The 15049-nt window shown below is 40.0% G+C and overlaps 1 protein-coding gene across 1 annotated transcript in view; it reads right to left on the bottom strand.

The window, feature by feature from the left end:
• MAN1A2 (mannosidase alpha class 1A member 2) overlaps positions 1-15049 on the bottom strand; it is a gene marked incomplete at both ends in the record, with an annotated part of 151258 nt that overhangs the window by 30852 nt on the left and 105357 nt on the right. Inside the window, one exon of the mRNA XM_082012028.1 lies at positions 108-223. Within this exon, the coding sequence (XP_081868154.1) occupies positions 108-223 (116 nt within the window). The remainder of the gene's footprint in view (positions 1-107; positions 224-15049) is intronic.

The following is a 15049-nucleotide window of genomic DNA, read 5'->3' as shown; positions in this document are numbered from 1 at the left end:
AAAACTTACATAATCAGAACAAGTCTTGTGGTTTGTTGGGGTTTTTTAATTATTAAAGACGGTTTTTAAGTTCCACTGTATTGGAAAACTCAATGAATTATAATCACCTCAATTGCATCGTCATACATTTTCCTTGCCTCGGTGTCCATCTTGTCTGACATAAGCCAGGCTTTCAATAAATATTCATAAAAACTGTCTCCCAGTCCGCCCACGGATGTGTGATCTGTAGGAAGGAAAAAGGAAAAAAATGTTGAAGTTGTTACATAAAAGCACCTCAAATTTATTAAAAATATAAACTTATATTTTTAAGGTAAAAAATTGTAGAATTATCAATATTTTAAGCCTGTTTGGTAGGACAAAGCTGCACTGTATCCCCTTATGCCCTCTGAACTTAACTTCATAGGTGTGGAACCTGCTGTATGTATTCACTATTTGTCATTCTGCACAGGCTATCCCTCATATAAAAAAATGTAACTTAACTTCTGTTTATATTCCTTTCACAGAACCTAACTGTTTTGCTACTAGGGTTTGGAATTATGTAAATTTTTTATATATATAAAGTATATACAAAAAAACATAAGATCTCTGTATCCAGGATGCAACCAGGTTATGCGCCTGGCTATAAACTGCCATGAACTACACAGAATCCAATCTTTCTAGAAGATTTTTAGTTCCAACAGGGTAGTTACTTAACAGACCAATGAATTTAAGGTAAATGTTCTTATTTAAATTCTTTCAGTCAAAAGGGAGGCAAATTGCCTTTGCTGTGTAAAACACAAGCCCCGCTCTGTCCCGCTGTGCCTGAGCAGACATGCCGAGCCACACCATGTGCTATAGGGTAAGGCTGCTTGACTATTACTATTAGAATCCACTACCACATAAACCGGACCACCCAACAAGATTTCTTTTTTGTGACCTTTTTTTTTTCTTGCAGAGGTGGCCTTTCACAAGTATTGTCATCGCTATTCTGTGCTGACAGACCACATGAGAACTACCTACATTTGTCTTTGGGTGAGCTATGATACATCCCTACAAAAAGTCTACTAATGGTCTGACTCGGTCTTGGAGCTCCTGTTCCAACCACATTAAGCACTCCCTCAGTGCACCCTTCATTCAAAAAGCAGTACACTCTATGAGATTTAATAAGTGACTCCAACCACAACAGCACATAACCTTTTCTTTCCCAACATTACAACCCCAAAACGCTGGCACCAGAACAGTCTTAGCCTGCTGAAGCTAGGTGAAGGAAATGTTTAAGACCAACTTTTTCGCAACACCAGAAGTTCACTGCCCTAAGCACAGCTGTTATAGTCATGCAAGTTCCCTTTTTACTGGGTGAAAAAAAGAAAATTACATGATACATCCTTTTCCAAACTACCTCAAAAAAGTGGTATTAATCACAGCCTTTCTGGGATAAGGTTGTACAAGAGAGGCTGGAGCTCTCCTTCTGTTCCTTCTTCCTCCAAGCACCATCCTGCCCCAGCATATCTGATTGTCTCTGAAGATACGAGTATGAGGTTAGAGCTGGTAGATGCTTCTATCCTAACTCTTCTAGCTGCCTCATGACTCTTCTGCTACTTACCAATGGATTTCTAAACAAAGGAAGGAGCAAGTGGAAAGTCTGCAGTTTTCCCATTTGGTTTCAGGTTGTGAATTTGGAGCAAATTACTTCTATTACATCTCAGTATCTCCCAGACAGCCTTTTCACACCCAGCTACTCAGTGATTTAAGTACAGTGAGTTTTCGTAAGCTTTCTAGCTCTGAGCTGTAAGAGGGCATTCGGGTCACAAGTCACTTTCTTCCACAAATGCAAGGGCCAGAAATTACTCCTTCAATGCACAATTACATTCTCCCGTAGACGTAAGAACTAAGGGCCTGTGGTTTTAAACAAACCACCCCAAGACTTCCAAGTTATGACTTGGGTCAGCACTACTCAGTGACCGTCTTGACAAGAGATATGGTTTAAAACTACTTCTGTTAAGCTGCTGCCTCCTCCCCAGCTGAGCTCTGTCATTTGAGTCAATGCTGCTCCTTTGCCAGATTTCTTTCACAGATGCACTCAGTCCCCAGCCAGGACAGGTTGCTGAATATCCGTCAGCAGCATTCGTCCTGTAGCAGCTCCAGCTGGGTTCAGGGAATGAGAGAGGAGGAAGATGAGTGGAAAAGGTTTATTTCCTAAACAGAGAAATCCACCTTCCAGGTGAGCTTCTGAAGTCAAGCATCAGAAACACATCCCATTTCACATCTACTTCTTCAGGCAGTCATTTGAGAACTGCCTTTCTCTCCTGTCAGCAGCTCTTCTCCTTCATGTTGCTTCTCATCTTAGATAAAAGTAAAGGACCCAGTAGCATCAGGACACACAGGACTCAGCACCATCCCCTACACAGCCTTTTTTGTACCTTCTTCATGTTTTCAGAGAACAGAGCTGCACAAGCCTCTCCGACTCAGATCCTCCCACTCAGCAAGTGAGAAGCAAATATGGTAAGGCTAAGGGCTTCTGAGGGCGTTGCAGCTCCCAGCAGCAGTGTTTTCTTTATTCCCATTTGGCATACCTCACTTCAACTCTGAACTACTAGGAGTTTTCAAGGCTCCTCTCTCATTAAACAGTGAGGTCCTCCACTCCCCAGTGGATGCCCTTCACATAGACCAGGGGGTAGACCCGTCAGAAAAGGCAAACTGATTCTGTTCCTTCTCATCACAGAATCGTTGAGGTTGGAAAAGACCACTAAGATCATCAAGTCCAACCATCAACCCAACACCATCATGCCCACTAAACCATGTCCTGAAGCGCCACGTCCACACGCGTTTTGAATAATTCGAGTGACAGCAAATCCACCACCTCCCTGGGCAGCCTGTTCCAATGTTTGACCACTCTCTCAGTAAAGAAATTTTTCTTAATATCCAGTCTAAACCTCCCCTGATACACTTGAGGCCTTTTCCTCTCGTCCTATCACTAGTTACTTGGGAGAAGAGACCAACACACACCTCACCACAACCCCCTTTCAGGTAGTTGTAGAGAGCGATGAGGTCTCCCCTCAGCCTCCTCTTCTCCAGACTGAACAACCCCAGTTCCCTCAGCCACTCCACATAAGACTTGTGCTCCACATCCCTCACCAGCTTCATTGCCCTTTTCTGGACAAGCTCCCAAAACTGAACACAGTATTTGAGGTGCGGCCTCACCAGTGCCGAGTACAGGGGTACAATCACTTCCCTACTCCTGCTGGCCACACTATTTCTGACACAGACCAGGACACTGTTGGCCTTCTTGGCTACCTGGGCACACTGCTGGCTCATATTCAGCCGGCTGTCAACCAGCGCCTCCAGGTCCTTTTCCGCCGGGCAGCTCTCCAGCCACAAGCCTGTAGCGTTGCATGGGGTTGTTGTGACCGAAGTGCAGGACCCGGCACTTGGCCATGTTAAACCTCATAAAATTGACCTCAGCCCATCGATCCAGCCTGTCCAGAGGCTGGATCTCTCTGCAGAGCCTTCGTACCCTTGAGCAGATCAACACTCCTGCCCAACTTGGTGTCGTCTGCAGACTTACTGAGGGAGCACTCCATCCCCTCATCAGCAGCAGGAAAGGGAGATATGAAATATTTTTGGCGGTCACACATGGTAAGGCATCACGAACAGAGATGTTTCACAGAAGGGAAGCAATATTTGAAGGGAGTTGACTGCACTGAGATACTGAGCTGTCTATTTTCCTGACCTCCTCCATTTGCAAAAAAATATTAGAGAGAGGGTGGGAGTGAAAAGGAGGACACTACAGCAGCTGAACCGAAGCTTAAGCACAGCAAGTTTTCCAACTTCTATAGCTGCATTAACTGCACCCCTGGCAAGATCTTCTTCAGGTCGTCCGCTAGCGTCAGAAGGTGTTGCTGAAACAGAACTTGCTGCATGTTGTGTAGGGACTGTAACTAGAAATGAGTGAAAATTAAAGCATGTTTTGTGACAGACTGCAGGACTTTGACAACTTGCTCTCACTTAGAGTTGAAATGCAAGAGAAATACTTTTCAAGATTCCTTAGGAAATATATAGCTGGTGAGAACTGTAGATTTGGGTCATCACACACCATTCTCTCCTATAAACAAAGCTCCCTACCCAAACTGATAATCATCAGAAAGTCCACAGCAGTTATCACTCTCTCCTGCTATTTGAGCTACAGCTCAGATGGATTCAGAGATTTAACTCATCTCAACTCAAAATGTTCTGCACATAAAATATTTTGAAGCTTTCCAATCAGCCCTAACCTTGGATGTCAATCCACAGTAGTAAAAAGAGCAACCTGTGATTTGAATAACCGAGTCTTGGCACTGGGTGCTCTTCAATAGAAAGCTGTGAAGGTAAGAAGTTTAATAATGTTTAAGATGTTTTTAAGTACTTTCCAAATTTAAAAATTGAGTTAATTTTTCACATATTTAGTCTACAAGAATTATTTAATTAGCTCTATGTCATTTAAAGGTTCTTACTGTGAAGAAGTATTTCACAGTGAAATCCTGAAGTAACATTCTTTCCAGATAAAGACAAATATAGCAAAGAGAACAGAAGTATGAGGGCATATAAAATATGGTAGAAGCCACATATTCTGTTCAATGACACGTATACATTTATAGAACATTCATTCCTTTCAATCAAGACAAAATATTTTTTTATTCCCCGGTTTTTCAAATGTAGGCCCAGATGACTGGGCAAACATGAAAGGATTGCAGTCAAGGATTCCTGGGGAAGTCTTATTTTAAAATAAAAGACATAGTAGCTGCAGTTGCAAAGAAAACCTTCAGCTATTGCAATCAAAAGCAATACAAGAAGCACTGTATTTTTTCTGGTTTGTCACACACTTGAAAGCATATTGTACGCAAACCTGTGCAGCCAGGCTTTTTGTAGGTTTCCTCCTCACCAGAAAGACCCAAATAATATCTAAATAGAAATACAAAGATATTTACAGCTTATAGCAACATTTTTACGCAGATACTTCAAGATATTACGTCCTGTTAAATACTGGCATTTTTCTTCTTAATAAACAGCACGCAATTGAACAAAAAACCAAAACCCAATCCATTTCATAGCAATATTTTAATTATTTAATTTATTGATAAAAGAAGATCTATATTTAGTCAAATAATGTGTCTCTGCTAATATTAAAAAAATCCCATCCACCTCTCTCCCATAGACTGAGTGCAGGACCTTCTTTTAAATTCTCACACCATCATTATCTAAAATTTCTAAAGCTAGTTTCACATCAAATGATTTTATTCCTATCAGCAATCCACTAATTCACTGCTGAAATGTCTCCTCTGACGAGAACCAGGACAATGATTTCACAGCAAACCACAGAAACACAGAGCAGGTCAGAAAGGAGAGTACATGCTATCTAACTGAAATGACAATGAATCTCAGCTTGAGATAGGAGAGAGGTTCTGTGGTACTCTGGTGATTTGTTCTCTGGAAGTGAAACTGTTTCTTTATAAACCTGGGGAGACAAAGAAAGCTGTTTTTCCTCAGCTAGCTCTTCAGGGCATAGGCAGCACGGTTCCCCCTCCTCAATTACAGCTGAGGCACGATGACAGATCTGACTGTTCTTCCTCTCCAGGACTAATTTTTTGGGGTATAGTAGTAGATAATACAGATACTAGGTAATCACATAGCTCATTCTCCATTCTCGTACCCAGATCTACCTAATGGCTGTAAATAACTTCCTCCACAGCAACCGAGTTCCTAAATGAACGGCAGTGGTTCCCAAGAACGCGGTTATGGCAGCAGACTGCAAGTTACAAACATGTGCCACCTCCTTTTGTTTACAGGGAAAGGTTGGTTCAGTGAGCAATAAAATATTTTCCACAACAACTGAAAGCCCCCTAAAGATAACATTAATAACAAAACCTGCTCTAATGAAGGTCTACCTGCTCTCTATAGCAAACTTAAGATGCGTAAATTATTTTAAAGCAGATGGCTTTAAGTAGTTAAGAGCAGCTTAATGAGGCAAATTAAAAACAGTTCATGATTTGATAAACCCTCTCTGCTTTGTGTCTCAATTGTTCAATTGTAATTTCTTGGCAATGAGCAAGAATAAAGAAGCCAGGCATTGTTTTAAAAGCAGCACATTTTGACAGAACTGATGCTGCAGTCACAACACCTGGGCGTGAGTCTTGGTGTTCCTCATGAGCAGATGGGTAGCAAGCCACAGCCCCTTCCTGACCCCAGGGCATGTCCTCCTGTCCTTCTTCTGTGTCGATAAAGCTTATGCGTCATTTACTGTGCACGGCATCAAAAAGTTGAAATAAGGTGTTGAGCAGAAGCCTGTTTAGCACACACAGGCTGCCGTGCTGAAAAGCGGTGCAGTAAGATTGCATTCTAGCAGTACATAAGCACGAGTAGGAGATGAGAATCACCTATGCCAATAGTATTTTGAATTCACAAATCTGCAACTATAACACTGATTTACCAATTTTGAGGACAGACAGCTAGAGAACAACCAAGTAAAGAATTAGAAATTTGTCAGTATATAAAAGAAACTCAATTCTTAGAACTGGAATCATTAGTTATGACTCTAAAGTAAAGGAAAACTAACTTAAACCTGCCTACAGCGCTATACCCAACAGACTAGAAACACCAAGATGAACAAACTACTCATGCATTTCAACCAAAAGAAGAGTCATATGGAACTACTTTGCAACAAAAGAATAAAATAGTAAAAAGGGAGACTGACTTTCCTTAAGGATCACAAACACTATCTTTGACAAAGTGCTATTATAATATGTCTGGAAAGGAGTGGAAAAGGTTAAGTGATCAGGAGGGAGTAGTGAAGTGATTAAGTCAATATTAGCTTCCATTAAGAAATCCACTCACGCCATCACCATTAGTTGTTCTGGGTACCAACTGGCTTTACATTGCAGGAGTCCTCTTTCTCTGTGTAAGAAACTTTTAAAGAATTTCTTTTCTGTTTGTCTTCAGAGTGGCTCTGATTAAATTTCAGTTCAATCTTTACTTCATGTAGTTGGGCTTAGTGCCCCCTCAGCTGCTCTAAATAGGTGCAAACTCCCTTTCTAATCCTTTAATCCAGAAAGCTGAGGCCCTGGAAATTGTAGCTGCTGCAATTCACAGTGGAAATTCAATCTAAGGATGCCATAAACCATAGTGGATGGCTTAAAAGTGCAAACAGTTGTAAATTAACTGCAGCAGAGGCAGCCCTGATAAAAGGAGGAGGAGGTGCAATTTTTAGTCAGCTATGAATCATTTATCACTAGTCAGCTATGAATCATTTTAGAATTTCTCTGAAAACATGCAGGTTGTGACATAACAGAACTACGTTCAAAGAATAGTTAAGGTAGCAAAGCCAAGCATTTATAAGTCAGGAGACAGCTGTACAGACATTGCTTCCCATTCTATTGTCTGATGCCACAACAGGTTCAAGCAATAAGAAAAACCTAGCTCAGCTCCTCCCAACCTGGGGATGCGTTAGCATGCCTGGCTCAGCACACACAACTCTGGAGAACATAGTAGCTAAATACACCACATGGAGAACGTGGACAGTGAATATTTTTCAAAGGTTTGAAAAAGTATGGTTGTCTCCTCAAAAAGTCCTGAAACAAATAATTCCCACAGTATTTCATATCCAAAACATGACGGTTCTTGAATTTCTTAACGGTAGGCTTAGAAAAAGCAAACTTTAATCAGGGTAGAATCATATTCCACCTCTAGCTTAATTTAGAAATGGCTAAAGCATTTTTGTCAAAGCTGTTTTAAAAAACCCAACAAAGCAGCTTGAGGAAATATTCCAGTTGAAAGAGCTGAAGCTACAAGAAACTGAGAACACAATCACTTAATGGAAAGTGTTGAGCAATCTTAACTAAGTGCTACCAGTTTCTTGTATAATAAAATTAAGCAAAATGACTTCCTAGAACTGTAATGATTATCAAACTGAAGATTAGAATTCTCAAATATGCACAATTCAAGTGTGTGCAAAGACAACAGAAATAATTTGAAACAGAGCAGCAAGTAAAACTAGCCCAACAAGTATATTTATTTAGGTAACTCATGTTGTTAGAACCGAAATGCATCTTCAAAATGAATGTAGTTTAAGATTCTGTAATGTCAAAGAAGTATCCTAATTTGGTACCTTACAAAGGCTCTCCTTTCACACTCAGGAATTCACATCTGGAACAAGTATTTTCCTTTTTGTATTCAAACTTCCCTGAAACTTCAAAATCCAGCTATTATTTATAATTCTGGAAAGATTTAGGTCATCTCTCAGACAACATATTCACAAATTAAAGACTGATCAACTAAATATGTCAAGTCCATGTGCAAAAATAAAAAAAAAGAGACCTTTACATTGGTGCTTTTACTGAAGAGTAAAGCAGCCTTTTATCACCTGAAGTCATCTTTGCCAGATTATTACACTCACCAACCGTCACCTAAATGAAGCACACCTGCCTCTCTGCCACATTTGGAGTCCGTGTAAATCCCACCCATGCTGGCAGCTTTACCTAAGCTGCTGGAATTTGCAGTGGATTGATTGGAAGCCAGGTACACGTTTACCTCTGATGACTTTTTTAACCTGACAAGGTGGCTGTGAAAGAACAGCTAAGGAGTGGCAACACTTTCTGCTACAACCACTACTGCTGTAGGTATGTGCTCACAACCCAAAGAGTCCCTTTTGAATAAGAGTTTCTGCATTGGGGGATTGACAGGCTCTTAATGTCATTACAACCTTTAGTTTATTCACGTTAGTCTTCCTGTAAGATCTCAACTCTCCTCTTATCGATTAAAAACAAGAAAACGGGAGAAAGAAAACCTTTATTCAATTAAATCTAGCCCAACATAAATCTATGCAAAATTAGCTGGCAAAACCACTGTCAACAACTTCGCCCTCTCCCTTCAAGTTGTATCAAGACCATAGCAGTTTACGTACTTACATGTGTGTGTGTGTATATATAACACACATGAATGGTGACAGTCAAAAGAGATTCAAAGAAGCAACAAAACACAATCCCTGGTTTTGATGTACTTAAGGATTACACCACATGCAATATAAATCCAGGCTACGCTGCATGTTTCTTTCTCCTAGACTTGTGTTTATGTATCTCTTCTTTCTTCTTATGACAGATGCCTGACATTGCACACACAGCCAGCTGAAGTTTTGGTCACTCTGTATGTGCTAGGAAATTGGGCTGATTGTAAGATATAGTCCATGCTCTATGACTGAGACTGAGCTGTCAGCCCCTATGTTTGGACTGTATTCATCCATCCATCCCTCATTTTTGACCATATAGGCCAAAAAGTGCTACAGTGTGATCTGCAATCAAAGATCAGCTATGTCGTCACATAGATCTCCAAGAGGAGATGGTATTTTACCTTGCTGCTACAGGACAGTCCAGCTCCCAGGGGAACTTCATGATTAAAAGAACCCATCAGGAAGATACATTTACTGAACAAAACTATAGACCCTTTCTCCTCAATGTCACCAAACTGGATGTGTTTCTCACATAACCACCAGAAGGTGCATCTCCACACATAAATCAGAATATGAGGTCTCACATACTGAAGACAGAATGAAAAGAAATGGACTATGATATGTCATCTGAAATCTATTAGTGGTCTAAAGAACAATGTCGATATAAAGAGCTTGGTGCACAGACTCCAAGAAGTGATATAGAAAGAATAAAATACAAAGAAGTAACTGTAATAAGCCTGTAACAAGTTTGTAGTTGGACTTTGACAGGCTTCCCTTTGATAGGAAATTAATAAGTCAAGAATGGTTCAAAACCACAGTTTAGGTATATAAAGACCCTAGTACAAAAATAAATTATTAAAGAAATAATGAGATTCCACAGGAGCTCAAATTTTAAAAACTCACAGAGCATGTGTCAAAGGATACCTTTTTAGTCCCCAATCATTTTAAGCTAGTTGTCTTCAAAGCCAGCAATTTAAACTCTCAAGAATATAAGATGGTACCCTAAGACATGTTGGACTGTTAATACAGACTGATTTACTGAATTCATCATGTGGAAAAGAAATGTTAAAGCTGCTGCAGGACAGATTTCAAATTCTAGATGTTGACATACTCCCTACCAAGATCATGGTCTAAAAGGACAGTTTGGCAGTACAGCAAAATAAAATATTAATCTCTTTCCACAGCAATGTATACAAGCACTTTCAAAACCCAGTTACTCCATACCCAAATCCTATCTTCAGGAATTATTTATAGATACTCCCTTTTAAATGCATAATTCATATACATGTTTAACCTTCCAATAACACTAGAATCTTTAACACACTAAGCAAAGCTTTTGTTTGTTTAGCTTTTTCAGCATCTTGCTCAACAGACCAACAAAACATCTTAACCTTGTAGGCTTCTAAAGGCACATTCCCTGTAACGACACAACTCTGCTGTATTTAATGAAAACGAAGTTTCAACAGATTAACTTGCTCTTGGTTTCTAACGAATAATCAAATTTGAATGCAGCCTTTTCTTGCAACACACAGTTAATTACATTTGTACATGATTGTAAAGCTAAAGGGCAAGGGGAATTCCCCATCAGAGATTACATACATTATTTTATATTCAACACACATGTATGTTGCTAAATACAGAACAAGACAGAATATTTTGGAGAGAAAAATTAAGGACATCTGCCAAGACAGCAAAGAAAATTAAACAGCAGAGAACCACCCCCAACTCCTCATCTGCAACTAATACATGCACGCCTACTGCTGGAAGTCTAGAAATCATGCTGTATTTTTATTTGTTCATAATGTACTCAATTGAAAGCAGATTTGAAATAAAAAACCCCATCACAATAAATGCTTGCATCAATCTCCAAACTAACCATCGCATAGATCACATATCTCCAGTTCTATAACCAACACTCCAACGACAAATCAAAAAAGAAATGTACTTGCTAAATCAAATAAATGTGCAAAGATGAAGTCAGGCTGGAAACTACTTCTACAAGTACTTCTATAATAGAGAAAATTAATTATTTTAATCCTGCAACATTCCTATTTAAGAGAGAGAAAATCTTTTCCTTGTGGTAAAGAGGGGGAAAAAAAATCACCCAAGAATTAAAGCATTAGAAACTATTATCCACAAGTCCAAATTTCCAAATTGAAGGTAATTATCAGAAAAGTTTTGGAAAATACAGGCTTGACACAATTCCCTTCACTTTCTTTTAGGTTACGGATGTTTTGCCAGAACTTGACATTTCACAATTTGACTTTTTGTGACTCTTGGTGTTGCTGGTTTCTTAGTGTTGTCTAGAGCATGTAGGGGTTTTAATAGATATAAGTTAAGAGACTACTTCTGCTAAACAAGGCATCTAGTAAACTAAAAAAAACAACATAAGGGTCGGGGGGGAGAAAATGCAAAAGACCTTCATAGTTATAGAATACTAGCATCTTCAGCTGGCAAAGACAGGAATTTTCCAATACGAGCATCTTTCTCACTATCCGTAACTAGACTATCCACCTCTTAATTTATGCTACAATTACCTTTTTGTCTGAAATATTTATCTGCAATTTTTTAAAAATCTTTTAAAAGACCACTTCATTCTTCAGTATTATTCACTTCACCTTGCAATCTGCAAGGGTTTTAATCTCCCAGAGGTAGATGTAAAGACTGAGAGAAACAGTTTCTTGCTTAATTTTAACAATGAAAGTCACAATAATAGAAATCCATATAGTGATTTATCAATCTCTGCAACACCTTTGAGAGTTTGCATTCAAGACAGCCTCTCTCCCTATATATCACATAGAGCTTACACTACCAGGACAGTATCCTTCAGCTGACATGCCGATTATTCTCAGTATTAGCACTCTGACATGTTAGGGATATGCAGAACGTGAAAGCACCGTCTTCATCAAGTTTCCTGGGTAAGGACTATTCAGCATAAAAGAAATAACAAACAAGGAAATTGGTAAATTAAACACACAGACACTAACGAGCAGGTGGTAACAGACAATAACAAAGACCAGAACTCTTCAGCTACTGACTGATGAGCCATTAAAGGAACTACTCAGCCACAGCCTCGGAGAACCAGCCTGAACTTTGCAACTGATAAGAAGGGGGAAGGTTGTCATGAGCATTATGAGATATTTGAAGGGACTTGCAGGACTGTGTAAAACTTATTTATGGGACAGCAGAAAGGGTCTGTGACTTTAGATAAAACTTACTATGGGCTGTTTAGGGGAAGGGCCAAAAGGAGGGATCAGGGTGGATTGGGGAGGAACAAGCAAGAGAAAAATGGAGAGGAGGTGGGTTAAAAGGACCTGGTTGCATGTAAGCAGGCTGCCAATGACCACACTTACCTGTCTGAGCTCCACATTCTATCAGCACAGTCTGCCCTATCTGCTTATTAAATCCTTTTCTTTGTTTCTGCATGTAATCCCACTCACTATCCTATGTGTGAGTGCTGCAAGGCATAAACATCAGCAACTGGAGAAGAGACCATAGGCGACAACCTGCAGGTCTAGGTGCCAGCATCTAGAGAGACTTGCATGTGAGAGAGGTCTGAGTACCAGTAACCGGGGGGACCGGGATGCGTGTTACAAAGTCAGAGTGCCAGCAAATGGAGGGTGGGGCTGTAGGTGACAGGGGCCTGTAGATCTGGGTGCCAGCAGCTGGAGAGAAGACAGCAGGTCACAGGGCCCTAGGTTTACGTGCCAGCAACCAGGAAGACCCCCAGGTGTTTGTTTTTCCCAGTGAATTTAATCCTGACTGCATGTGTGTATGTGGAATTCAACAGCAAACTTGCGGCTGGACAAGCTGGTGAGTAGGACACCTGTATCTGAAGAGACCCAAGCTCTGAGCCAATGGCTGCATAAGGGTCCAGGGTTCAAGCACAGGTATTAGGTAGACCGAGAGCCTTTGCTAATATTTGAAGGATCGTGAGTGTGAGGGTGGTTGTGGAGAGTGTGTGAGTGCATGCGTCTATTTGATAGTGAACATGAGGGGAAGCAGCAAGACCTGGCTACCTGTACGTATGTTTTATGTGAGCTGTAGCAGCACTACGTGCGGGTGCTACAAAGGCAGTGCTGTGGGTGCCAGTCTGTGCGTGCAGCCGCATTAGGGGCCTCTTAGTGCTCGTGTGCACCTCTCTAGGGTACATCCTCAGCCCTGCTACTGGCCAAACCTGCAAATGGGAACAGCAGCAGCCACATCTATTGGACTGGGACGGAGACACCTCCTGGGTCTAAAAATGTACCAGGCTGGGCTTCAGTAGCTGGGAAGGAGGAATCCTCAGGTCTTAGAGTCTGCTGGATGCAGTGGCTTTCTTAACATCTTTAACGAATTGCATTACAAACATTTAGATCAAATTTATTTTCAATTTTTCCTTTAAATACTGACAAATAAATATAGACAGATGGTGCTGTATATTTGATAAAATGTTGTATCACAAATTAAAATAGATAGCCTGTATTACTCATGGCTTGTCTATTACCTGCAAGAGTTTAAATGAAGCCGTTCAGTTAATTACCTAACTCAGCCCAAGAGCATTAGCCTAAAACCAGCTGCACAGGCGGGCATAAAAATTTAGGAATATTCACCCACTATTTGCACTGATTTAATGAAAGTCATTTAAAATTTGTTTTTATTGCTTTTCCTACATGTGAAAATTACACCATTTTAACAGAAGTGTAAATCTAATCCAATTAAATTAAAGCCATAGAAGCCTTCTCTAAGTGGTTTTTAAAAGGAGTGCTTGGTTTCCTTTAATTTAAGCATTTATTGTTGAAAATGAAAGACCACCTCAAGAAACTGAAATATGCACATCCACAGGGGAATTTGCTTTGGTTTATTTAAAGACTAGGCTACAGCACAAACAACTGGGAAACAGGATATACATTTCTCCCATTCAGCCACCTTGGTTGCGCCTCTGCTTTGTAGTAACAGATGCAGGGAACTGCAAGAAAGTGAGAACGTCACCAAAAGGTGCTAAGGCAGCGCATGTAACAAGGCAGGCTAAATACCTGTGTGAATCCTCTTACTTGTCTTTAGAGGACAGTCATCACTTTATACCTGAAAGACAGTATTTAAATTTAGTGCCTTAAATACACATACGTGGACCAATATCACATTGTTGGCGAGTCCTTGTAAACAAGTTGACAGAGGGCCCCTCATCAGGCTGTTAACTTAGTCCACTTGCAAATCTGACTTAAAGGGCTTCTTATGAACAAAGCACTGTCTGAATGTTCATCACATCAGCATGCAGCAATGGTAATTTCAGTATCTGCTATTACATTCCTGATAGTAACACTCAGCTTATGTGCCGTAACTTCACATACTAGCTTACTTTACAGTAACTTGTTAATGTGCTCACATATCACTAAGGTGTAATAAATACAGAAGGCTAACATAGAATAGCTATTTCTGGTTAATTTTCTTGCATATGGAAGCCATATATAGTCTAAAAACCAAATTTAGTTAAACTGAAACAACTTTTTTACGTAACCAACCCAGATAACTCCACATCCCAGTTGCAGGAAGTGACAATGTGAAGCCTGAGCAACTGCAGTTCCCCCTTGCAACAGAGGTTGGAACCAGATGCAATGCAGTAACTTGTTCCCAGTATTGAAAAGCAGAAAGGAACAATGCGCAATTTACAGAAATGTGCAAACATGAGCGGCATGTCCTGACTTGGCAATAATACGCAGACTGGCATTTTCCTTGTTATTGCTGTTCTATTTGGTATTCTCACCTAACCTGTTTGCAAATGTGAATTAGAATTAAATTTTCACAACATATTTTCATTAAAAAAATAATTTTCCTTCAGTACAGATTAGTATCCACAATTCTGAAATCTCTTGCTTTTAATAAAAATTCTAGTCCTTGTATCTGCTTAGCAGGCTTCTCTAAGAAGTACTGTCACTGTTGTTGAAAATAATCTAAATTCAAATCTAAATTCTGATGCTTACATCAAACGAACCACTCACCAAGTGAGACAAAAAGCTAAAAAAATTAGCTGTAGGTTAATGTGAGAGGTTAGAATATACTTCTTGCCAGCTATTTTCCTTCAGTCTTAGAGAAACTGAAACCCCAAGGCAGAAGTAT

This window comes from Phaethon aethereus, assembly GCF_964289735.1.
Source record: "Phaethon aethereus genome assembly, chromosome: 1".
Classification (NCBI taxonomy): domain Eukaryota; kingdom Metazoa; phylum Chordata; class Aves; order Phaethontiformes; family Phaethontidae; genus Phaethon; species Phaethon aethereus.
The sequence above is the reverse complement of the archived record's forward strand: the minus strand, read 5'-3'. Positions and strand labels throughout refer to the sequence as shown.